At 33.7% G+C, this 12,370-nt stretch overlaps 1 protein-coding gene across 1 annotated transcript in view; it reads right to left on the reverse strand.

Annotated features, from left to right (window-relative positions):
• MAN2A1 (mannosidase alpha class 2A member 1) overlaps window positions 1-12,370 on the reverse strand; it is a 104,854-nt gene that overhangs the window by 43,027 nt on the left and 49,457 nt on the right. Inside the window, exons 11-12 of the mRNA XM_058823678.1 lie at window positions 11,686-11,800; window positions 8,809-8,876 (exon numbers count right to left, since the gene is read on the reverse strand). Of these exons, the coding sequence (XP_058679661.1) occupies window positions 8,809-8,876; window positions 11,686-11,800 (183 nt within the window). The remainder of the gene's footprint in view (window positions 1-8,808; window positions 8,877-11,685; window positions 11,801-12,370) is intronic.

A 12,370-nucleotide genomic window follows, 5' to 3' on the forward strand; every position in this document is an offset into this window, starting at 1 on the left:
TAATCTATTTACATTCTACTCTGTTAGCATGACAGATAGAAAATTACTTGCGACTTTAATATCTTGCCTAAAGAAGTCCTTACTTGTTTTTCGGCCTTACTTTGCACAAAAAAATTCCACCCTACTTAGATTGATTTAATTTGGATTTAGATTTGATGTAGATTTTTCAGATTGGATTTAATTTGAATAATACATGATATCCAACATTTACCAATGAACATTTATCAATGAACATTTAGAAAACAGCTGGGCAATCAACAAGTCTGTCTATTAACTGAGTGAAGGTAGCACAAAGTTAAGGTCAAAGCAACATACGAAACTACAGTGAATGGTGCTTAATCAACACACCTAATAATATTAAAATAATTTCCATAGTTTCTAGAGATTAAATATACCTCCTCTGAGACACAGTAGATACTGAAACCATTTGTATGCATAACTATACAATCTTAGACATTTAATTAAATTGAAAAGTCTTTTGTTTATGATTAGGACCTAGGCTCTCAGATACAGTGTCAGATGTAAACACAAAATCTGGAGCAGAAGGAATATGGGTGGTTTATTAAAAATCAAGTTAAACAAACAGCTTTCTATTAAGCCAGAGAAAAGCAGGTTCTTCCCCAAAAGAAGATTTCAATATCTTCCCCCAAGGGTCTTTTAATTGACTGGATAAAGTCAAAGGAGATTTATCCGTTTACCTAACAATATTAAATAACTGCTACTACGTTCCTCTACGTTCAGATAAGCATCTCATAAATTCATCAATACTAACACAAATGTAACAAGAAAAGAAAATCACTTTACATCAAAGCAGCAAATTATAATCCATTTAATCTGTTCATTCTAGAGTAAAATATTGATCTTGAATATATATATAATAAAATCTTATAATATATGAAGAAATAGTTGGATTTTTCCCTCTTCTTAAATAAGACATCTTTTGAAGTTTATGAATAATAACCTTCATAAGAGCTAATAGAATGGTAATCTTAACCTCAAATTACCAGCAAACAACATAAATTTGTGTTACTTTTGCAAGGTGGCAACAGAACCTATTATCCAGGGATCAGCTTTTCTTTATACTATTAAACTGATGACATCAAGAAATGAGGAGATACTTCCAATAAATAACTAAATTCACAAGAATCTACTTCAGTAGAGTTGCAACTAACACAATGCAATGCCATAATTATAACACCATTTGAAAAGAAAAATGTAGTTTAGAAATAGAGCTACGCTAAAATTACATATTATTTCCAAAAGTAGTAATGTCTGACAGTTCTGGTTAACATACAAATAAAAAAACCCCAGTGATTCTGTGCTTATAAAAAAATAATCTTAGCTTGACATTTCAGAATCACTGTAGGAATACCCTTCCTAATGACAACGCCAAATCTGAACTTCAGACTCATTAATAAAGCTGAGACAACATGCATTCCTATGAATTTTCTCCTTTATAACTCTACAGAGAAATCTTTATAATATCCATTGGTCGTGTAAAAGGCGCAGCATTAGGCAGACAATAGGCACACAATCCATCCCTCCACTCTCACAGGAAACAGGACCTTTGTGTGGCTTTCTCAAGAACAAACCATGGAACAACCTCAAGAAAACAGCATTCACAAAAAACACAGACAACAGCACAGCAAGAACTATATATTTCGAGAACACGAAAAAAATCAACATCAACCTAAGACAAGACTTTTAAATGTTATGTACCTACTACATATGCCAGATACACATACTTCCTATGATTTAGATGGATTGTAGTGGCACATATATCCTAATCTGGAGCACATAACTACTCTCCAATTAAGGATAAAAGGATTAAGTCCAAAGGCACTATTTTAAATTTTTCTTTTACCACAAAGTTGTGAGATGTTCTGAGGTCCAAGATGGGCTTGAAGCCCCCTGACTTTTTCAGGATCAGGAAGTACCTTCACTAAAATCCTTTCCTTGTTCCTCTTGTAGTGCAGGCTTTATAAATCTGCATTTAGAAGGGAAAAAAAATCTGGTTCAGAAGAGCAGAAAGACTTTTAAGTATTCCATATCACTTCAGTCTGTGCCTTGAGAGCCTTGGACTAACTACAATATTGCCTCAAGGTAACTCCAGTAAAAAGGCTGAAGGGGCCAGTGCCTGGAAAAAAAAGAAATAATACACAAATGTACTAATATACTGAAAATATGTATATGCTATTTCCAAAGCTTCTTCAACAAGTACATGCATAGGATGCAGATCTTTCAGCTGTATTCAATCATTCACTACCATGCTCCTTCATAATGATCACTTTCTGTGCTTTGAAAACAAGCTCAGGCTTTTCCTTCCCATAGAGTATGTTTAATTCACCTCTTTCTTCTGCATTTCACAATATTTCCACTGCAGTGCTCTCAGAGGAAACCAGAAATTTATTGTAAGACCTAATTGTCATATTTTATTTAAATCTTGTAATTTTTTATAGCTACTGAAGCATCAAACACCTTCACTGCCTGATTGTACTGGTACTGCAAACCCCCACAAAAGATGCTGATATTCCATGTATTGAAATGAAAGGACTAAATTTGCAACTTGGAAAAACAGTAAAGATCCTATGAATCCTACAAACTAAGAACTTATTTACTGGTTTAATTTTGCAGTGGCAATTTCAAAGACACTCAGTAGACAAAAACATTTAGAACAGACTGTCATTGGTTCATCCACAGTAAGACCAAAAACTGAAAAAAAGTTTGATGTATAAGAATTTTTATACACTAAAAATTAATCTTTAAAAGTTTGAAATGTAACAACTTTTAGAATAACTTGAATTCAGAAGCATAGCATTCAAAAAATGAGTTTTAAAAAATAAAAATTATTTCCACAAAAAGCTTTGAAGTACAATTAATTGCAAATCAAAGTTGCTTTTTTCTTCTTCATAATGAAAAATTATCGTACCTCAAAAAATGTACCACCATTCAATTTTAAAGCCCTCAAACAAAACCAGGCATTCATGTTGTTTTGTTTTTAGACTTCATAGATAACTTTTAATGAGATGTCAATTACCAGTGCCTGGAGTCAGTTCTGAGATAAGCCTGTATGAATTACATTTTTTAACTTTTTTTAACACAAAAAGTAGAAAACTCACACAGAAAATCCAGAAATCTCTGAAAAACTATTATGACCTTACAAAAAGAATGAGAATAAAGGATCAAGGTGCTGTGAAACTCTTCCATACCCCTCACTTCCTGTCCCATTAGACATTGTCAATGGAGAGTTTGCTGGTTTGGTCATAAAGATATTTGCACAGCTAAGTTCCACCTAAAAAACAGAATGAATGAATGCATCATGCTTTTTTGTTCAATTTGAATGAGCACCACTTTTAACGGAGTGATTTTTACTGAAACAGTTATTTCCAGTTCACATTTAGCAACATTTCAAGATTCAGACGTGTGAGTCAGCCAAGCATTTCATTGCCTCTGCAACAGCTCTTCCATCATGAAAACCAAGGAGAATGCTTTTTAAATATCCAATCAATTTAGTCAAAATGACCTTGAGTTTACTACAAACAGAACATGTTCCTGGCCGTTACAGTTCACCTGAAATCTAGTAAATTGATCAGGCAGCTGAACACTGAGATTAACACTTTAAAGTAATTTTCAAAAAACCATTAGGTTGCATCCAACTTAAGCAGCTGGGGTATTGGAAATTAAATGCAGGCTCTTCATATATCACCTCTAAAGTGTTTTCTAATTTTTCACCTACTTGCACTACTGTGCGCTTAATAGAAGGGCTTAATTATGCATTGTTTCTTAATAGAAGCAGCGAGTATTAAGGCTTGACTGAATGAGTATTCATCCTGCCCACCTCCCTGAAAGATACTAATACAGAGGTTTCACTTAAACACACAAGATTGTGCATTTTGTGATCACTAGTTCATCCAATTAAAACTTAGAAGTATTGTTTTGGTTAGTGTTTGTTTGTTTGCTTGTTTTTTCAAGATCTGTTTTCTTCTCTGGGAAACAGGTGTGCACATTAACAGGGCATGAATTGCTACAAATATGTATGAACACATCTTAAATGTTACTGCATTCTTTTCTGTTTTCTTTAAATTTGTTTTTTTTCTTCATTGAGTTTCAAAAATACCTTTTCTTCCACTGTCCTTTTTTTCCCCAGCTGTTTTGGAGTATAACCAGGAATATATGCCTCTGAAATCATGCAAGCATAAAAGGAATTTAAGATGTTTATTATTAAAATGTCAAATGCGGCTGGAGAGTCCTTCTAAAGGGAAGGGGAAAGGAAACAAAAAAATCACCACCAAAGCAGAAGTTGCCAAATGAAGAATATTACCCTGATCCAGTCACATTCTAAGCTCACAAAGACACAGTTATGGCATGTGACTAACAAAGTTTCCTTCTCAAATTATTCTTGCTGTAGTCATCCAACCAAACACAGTACCATACCCATTGCTGTGTCAAAAATTTTTTACTTTGGTACATTATTCTCTATTGCATATTAAAGTTAGCAATATTGCTTTAATTTCTGCATTAAAGTCCTGTGTTGAGAAAGCAGTGAATACCCTGCCAAGTGAATTTTTGAAAATATTATCAAGTTGAAAAATTATAGAGGTAAATTAGGATTTTCTTTCTGAAAAAATACCATGCATTTTGGACCTAATGGGATAAACAAAACTTATTCCAAAACTTTATTAAATACAACTTTATGCTAAAACCTGCTCATGGATAACAAAGTCAGGATAACAGCCAAGATTATTTTGTAGCCTCTATTTGAAAAAAGGAAATATTCTTTTATAACGTGGATATCACTAAACTGCTTTGACAGATTTTTTAAGAAATAATTTATATCCTCCCATAATTAATCCTCTGGGCAACCTAAATATTTCAGCTAATGGAAACAGCTAGCTAAGCTATTTTATAGTCTGCTAAGACATAAAACTGGCCTGATAAGAAGGTTACCATATCATATTGTTCCTCTAAGATCAGTTGACAAAAGTAATTTGTGGGAAAATTACAAGAAACCTGGTAGAGCACAAAAAAATCCTAAATAGATGATTTTTTTTTTTTTTTTTTAGTTTTTCACTACCATAGTATCTTCAGTTCAGATAGGATAGAGTGCAGTGGAACTCAGTATTGAAACTGCCCAGGCAGGTATGTGAAGGTTCAAGAGTTAAAACGAGAAGGGGGAAGAAGAGATAAAACCTAATTGCCATTGTTAGGCCTTTTCACTATGATTCACCATATTGAGCCATACTAGACCACTACAAGATGCAAGCTGGTGCTGACACCCAATCCAGTCATTTGGTCGTGTAGCATGCTCCCCTGCAATGCTGTGTCCAGAAAACAGCACAGATAGGAATAGCTGGAAAACCCCTCGCCTCACAGTCAGCGTGCCCTTGATCTGCTGCTGACAGCCTAAACAACAGCAGCTCCAAACACACCCCCCACCCACCAAGTCCAGTGAGGGCAAGCCTTTTGCCTTTCAGAAACTATGAGCTCTGGTAGACTGTTCCTGAAAACCTATTATTATACTAAATAGCTGGGCAGTAAGAGAGTATGAGCCAGCATCCAGTTTAGCAGCACACTCAATGGGCTTTGTCTCCAAGACATGCAGTAATTTTAAACTTCAGAGCAAGACAGAAGTAGTTCCATATCTAGTTGGATATTTTCTTGTGAAAGCTCCATTTTTCAGCTAAACAAAATATTTTTTAAAAAATCATGTATATTAATTTATCAGTTAAAAGGGATTTAGTGTCATTAAAGACTCCATAATTTCAGTATTCAAAAGCCTGATCATTAGCCCACTTAGTCATCCTGAGGTCATGGAGTCAAAGACCTAAAATATCCTGTACACCTATTTCATCAAAATTAACACATTACTTTAAAAATACATTTCTGGATTCATTAGGATATCACAACAGCACTACAGAGAAAAGATGCACAGGTGTGGGCAGAAACAATACCAAAGAGGTTACAGGTGGCACCTGCTTAGAAGCAGTTTGAAATATAATTCTCAACTACACAACAATATGGAGATACTTCACACTGGAATATTAACAACTGAATGAGAGATTTCTTCCTGCTTTCTTTTCTTCCATGTAATCGAGTTGTCCTAGGTCTCCTGTACAGTCTGTCAGATCAGTTTTCACTACCAACTACAATTTCCATGAGCAGTGAAGAGAACACTTAACTAAAAATACACAAAAGGAAGGATGGATGAAACAGGCAAAAGGCACACTACCAACTATGGTCCTGTAGAAAGCTGATATATTTGTAATCAGTAAAATAAGGAAAAAAAAAAGAAAAACTCTGAAATTTGAAAAGCCATTATGAGTTTCCCATCAGCAGTGTCCCTCTAAAAGCACAGGTGATATGACCCACACTTATGTAAGAATAACCAAGATAGAATACAGATTTTTTTTAAATTCTGACACAGAAATGCAAAAATATGAAAAGCTAAATAGCCAATCAAAGAAAAGCTGAATAGCCAATCAAAATCAAACACCTTGCCAGTTACACTGATTTAATTTCTATGCCACATAATGACATATTAGAACACACTAGCAGAAAGAAAACCAGAGATTCAATTACACATAGAGGAATAATAAAGAAGATTAAGAACAGAAGATAAGCAAATAACAAAGTTTTGGTGAAGATTAGTTTTTAAAGTCTGCTGATGCTCCAAAATTTTAAATGGAAAAAAACCAGTTTCCTTTTTAAAAGCTTTAAAGTTTGAAGTTCAAGCATAGTAATTCTTAATAATAGATTTATTGAGTTGAGTTTAAGCTTCTACTGAAAATAGCATTTCTCATGAAATGCTACAATAAAATTCAGATGCAATCATAATAATCATATATTAGATTTAACCAGTAGTTACAGCGACATCTTACATACCACTTTTCCCAATGGTAATAAATTTAGTGGAGATTCAGACTACAACCAGAGATAAAGTTAGAAGCCTAAAGAAACTAAGCTAATTTTAATAAGCAAAAACAGCTTAACAAAGAGATATTCAAATGAACATTTTAACAACAAATGAAACATGAAGTACTGTACAGTTAAGTAAAACATTTACGTGAAACACTTTCAAAGTTTTCTAAAAAGGATATTAAAAAAAACAGGATTTAGTCAGTAATATCAATATTTTCTTATAATATTTTTTTGCCCTTTCTGTCTCCTTTTTCCCCTCTTCAATCTTTTTCCCATATTTCTGACTGCAGACTTTGGGACATATATCATACCTTATATGACTGTATGGTATCTTCACAACACCAGATAACAAAGTTAGCAATTTTCTACTAGCACTATTTTCTTAGTAAGCTAAGACCAGTTTAGAGACTACCAGCAGTAGCCAGAATAATATTATTGGTAATGTCATGTATATCTATTTAATTTACAAGTCAGAAGGGGGAAAAAAGGGGCAAATATCTGAAATTAATTAAGATCAAAAAGGGGAAAACTTACTTAGCATATTATGCAGAGACAAAAGTGGAACACTGTATGCAAACAAAAGGAAAAGTGGAACACTATATGCAAACAAAAGGTGTATTAGGGGATGAAAAGAGCACAGGGAAAATTTCAACAGCTAACCTAGGTAAGGAGAGCAAAGGCAACAAATCTACCCTCAAACAGCAAAGAAAATCTACATCATAAGTTGCTTCCAACCAAGTGCTTATATACTACATATACAATCCTCTTCCAGTGAAGAAACCTGAGGAAATAATTTTGAAAAGCTAAAACATTATTGTTAAATAAATAAGCACCTGAGTTCTTGGTCATTTTGGACAACTTTAAGATAATCTATTAGCATCTCTATAGCACTCCAATAAGAGAAGTCCTATTTTAAAAGCATTCTTTAGAGAAAAGCATACACTAGACACATTATGTATATTTAGTGCTGGAAGACTGAAGACAGCTTCTCCTGAAAGGTCACAAGAACTAAACGTTACTCACTTTCTTAAACGATTCTAACTATATATATATACACTTCAGCAGTTAGTTGGCTGAATAGTCGGACATCTGCATCAATTAAGCAAGTAAGTCTTATTAGTTTGCCACTAGAACTAGAGAAATCAGATACTAACATCAGGAAAAACAGCATTCACTGCTTTTTGAATGAATCTTAAATCTTCTGTTCTGTAAGCAAAAACCTTGCATTATTTGATTTACACAGACAGCAGTTTTCATATCCAGACATCTTATTCACTTTATTTGGATGAGCCACTTTAAATGAATGTGTACATTATTTCAGGTGGGATACTGAGTGTTCATGGACATAGCAGGATGCCAATTTCAGCAGAATACCCTACAATTACATATAAAAAAAAAAATAACTCCTCTTAATAGAACAGTAAGTTGGAGTTAAGAAAAAACCGAATCCTAGTTTATCTTCCACTTGATTTTTAAAATCAATTCAGAATTTATAAACTGTGATTTTTAGGCCTTATAAAAATTTAACATTTTGCTCACAGAGTTAACTGAGGCACCTGTAATTCTGCCTATTTAGAATCTTCTATTGCTTCTCTCAAGCACAATCTATTTAGTATTACAATGCTGTAAAAGCACACAGAAACAGAACACTTACTTCAGCTGTGGTATGTGAGAAATGCCTATAGTTTTAACATGCTGTGTCCTCTTTCAGTGAGACATAATAATATTAGCATAATTTCCCAGAGTAACTTATTAATTTTTTTTTTTTGTTCTATTTTGGGCAATATTTGGGAAAAAAAAGGGAAATGGCATAAAAAACTACTTACTAGGTAGTGAAAACATATATTGCTAAAAGAATTGCATACACTGAGTAATATATAAATTATTTACCTTGGTTGCAATGTCAGCTTTATAACTGTCTTGCGTGGCAAAGAATCTTGAGAAGCCTGAACATCATCCTACAAGAGAACATCTTTGAATTCGCTTTTGAATACACTTCAGTAAGTAATATATGAGCGTTGCCTATTACATGCATTTTGTGGAGTACAAAACCACAGAAATCAAATCTTATTTTAGCCTGTTACTGAGGACAACAAACAAGAAAATCTAATAAACAAACTACTTCACACTGACAAAAGTAAGACACTTATTTTGACCAAATCACTGGGAAATATTTGTTTTCATTAAAGATTTTATTAGATTCCATTATTGAATTATTACACCTGTGTTTTCATTTTTACATACAAGCCTTCATAATCACCATCTTCCTTCAAATTTTGCAAATACTTATCACATATTTTTATTAAATTTCTGCTACTATAAATTTACTCTGAAACAATATGCTCCGGGGCACTTACCACAAGCAATCACTGTATAGTCTTCTGCAAGCTCTCATTGTTACCTTATATTGTACAAAAAGAAAAGTTTCAAAAAACATAATTTGGGGTGTGGTGTGGTACAGGGCTCACTTCCACTGAGGAAAGGCAGAGACATTGCTGTCATCGTTTCATAGCCTAAGAGACCAGCCTGCTGATTCACAGTACATTCCAGTCAGCTCTTACAATGGTGACCACTACAGACTTTGAAATTGAAGTGCAGAGTTCTCAGTTCCTCAAAACATCCTTAAAATCATGTTTTTCAAATCTAGCAATTGTCACTTGCATTTACATTTTCTTTCTGCACTGAAAGAACTAATGTACAGGAATTGTGTAATGGTTGCAGTTTTTTTTTTTAGATTTCCAATCTCATCCATGATCCAACCAAAGCTGGGTCATTCTGGGATCTTAAAGTGTCTTCTCATTATCAGTGTATTGCCTTCCAAATGATTTTTTGTTTGCATACTAGTGTAGAGTTTGCAAAACTTAACATAAGAAGGACAAAGTATTAATAGAGAAAACCATGATGCTTTTGTGTGGAACTAATAATTAAAAAGAGTAGAAAAAGTGCAAGTGGTGTCATTCTAGAGTACTTCATAGTGTCTTATTCCCAACCTCCTTTTTTCTGCCTCCAAGAAAGGGAACTTTTCCCTGGTTGTCCCTGCTACCTACTGGAATGCTGCTGCTGTGATTTTGTGCTCTGTTCCTCTAGGTGTTTTTGACTTCTTCACCCCCCAAAAACAACAACCACTTTCAGTCTTAGACACATGATGAAGACTGTTTCTCAACTCTCTTGACATCCACTCTGAATGCCCATCTCTGAGCAATTCCTGATGTCAGCTTCCATCAGCCACCAAAATACCACTCCAAAATGAATGCCTTTGAACTTCCAACTTGAACTCAAGGTTTGCAGAGGTGTTCTGTAAGTTACCCTGAAGTTCTCCTGTTAGCAGTCCACAAATACCACATTGAAAAGTTTTTTTTGCTATTTCCAATGCATAGCGGAGATACTAGATTAATGATACACTGCAGATGTGGTGTGGCGAACAGATAAATCTTAATCTGCTTTTGTAATCACCTTATTTTTTTGCTTTATATAGACACAATAAATTCATTGCCATAATAACTTACTCTTTAATTTCTGCTTTCACAGTGGTAATAATAGCTCATTGAATTAGTATGCTCCTAGGCAATATACAGTTGAAACAGTAATTAGTACTTCTACAATGCAGTGGTGGTATTAATCCAGACTGATGAAGAACAGGAACAACAAACGTTTAGTAAAATGTAACATCACAACATCTTCCAATATAATTTAGAGCAGGAGTAAAACCTTCATCCCATGAATGCCTTCAAAATATTCCTATTTTATGAAAGTGCACATTCATTTTCCAAAGAGAAGAAAAATTAATATATTTGTGACACACAAGCATGTAGCATACACATGCAGCATATATTTATACATATATTTGTATAAAAGTAATACAAAGTATAAAGAACTATTTTAACAAAAAAATTTTATGTATACACGTGACTGGAAGAATAGTTCAAGATATGACACACCTGGCACAACTAAACCAGTAGAATGTATGTCATGTTCATTATGTCAGAAGTGTGAGATAATCATATCAGAAAGACTGTCTTAACCCTGCTGTGCTTATGCACAATGAACTTAAAGCATCTCATTTTGTCTATCTTCAAGGTAAATGCAGTAAGTAGACTTCCTAAAAATTAATAGCTGTCACAGAAAAGGACTTTTGTTCAGAAAGTGAAGAAACTAAGAATTCTGAAAGGAAGCAATATTAGCAAGTGTGTTTCTTCAAGGGGTACTTTACTGTAAAATAGGTCTCAAAATGATACATGAGGATCCAGTGCTGACTTTATCGCCCATTTCATCGAACACTCCTCTTTCAAATAATTTCAGCAAAGTAAAAAGAGCACAAGGTTTTGTCTTGATCTAATCTTGCAAACTAAGGTTACACTTCTGTTAGGGATGGGAATTTTCTTCTTCCCATATTTATTAAGTTCCTCTGTGAAGCGAAGTCAAAATACAGGACTACATACTGTACTATATGTGCTCATGTATATCTCCTAACTCACCAACACATTTATGCCCACAAGAAAATTAGAACACCTGCTTTTACTATCTAACTCAAAAAGGGCAACAAGTCCCTTTCCTTTAGCCGTGTGGGCATTTTTTCAGCATCAACTGCTGACATGTTCATTTTTTAATTTCCAATATCTTCAGTTATTGCAAATAGCGATAAGTAGCACATTTCTGAGAAGGCATTAGGTGCAAATTTAGTTCTGACATTTCCCAGGGTTACTCAAACTGAATTCAAAGACATAGTTCACATTTCATTTTTGGAAAAAATCAAGGAAGAGAGCTCACCATCTTCAGGAGTGGAGTTGCTGTGTCATAGTTATAATCACTTTTGTCTTTTAGGATAAGAATATGAACAGAGTCAATTATTACTTTCTTCAAATTCATTATTGAATGGAAAAGCCTGTTAAAACATTTAAAATCTTAGTTAGTTTTCAATTGGTTTTATTCAATGTTGTAACACTGAAATTTAAAAACATTAAAGAACTCAAAAATACGAGTTGCAGAAAAATAAATAAGAATGTCAGCATCAACATAGCATGAAAATAAGAATAGTAGCAATGGGTGACCAGCCTGAAAAATGCAGAAATATTCTGAATTATATTCTTGTCTTGCATACTGAAAGTGAGGTACATCTCCTCCTGTACGCTGTGCTATCAAAGGTGTATTCTCAAAATACCAAGTATTTTTTCAAAACGCTAATCTTAGGAAAGTTTGCAGTTTGTATATTTGATTTTCAGTTTCTATAGTGGAGACAAGCCCGAAACATTTGTCAGAATCTCAAGACTGTGTTTACATAGGATTAAGAGAAAATCAGAAACACAAAAAATATAAGCTATAAACTATATAAACTACCAGGATGTCCACAAATTTCTGAAGACAGAGAGCTGGATAATTTTATTTGTAAAGTGAAAAAAGCCTTTATTTCACTCTCTCATAACTAAATGCATTGTGAATACTTATGATATAGTAG

This window comes from Ammospiza caudacuta, chromosome Z (genome assembly GCF_027887145.1).
Source record: "Ammospiza caudacuta isolate bAmmCau1 chromosome Z, bAmmCau1.pri, whole genome shotgun sequence".
Lineage (NCBI taxonomy): Eukaryota > Metazoa > Chordata > Aves > Passeriformes > Passerellidae > Ammospiza > Ammospiza caudacuta.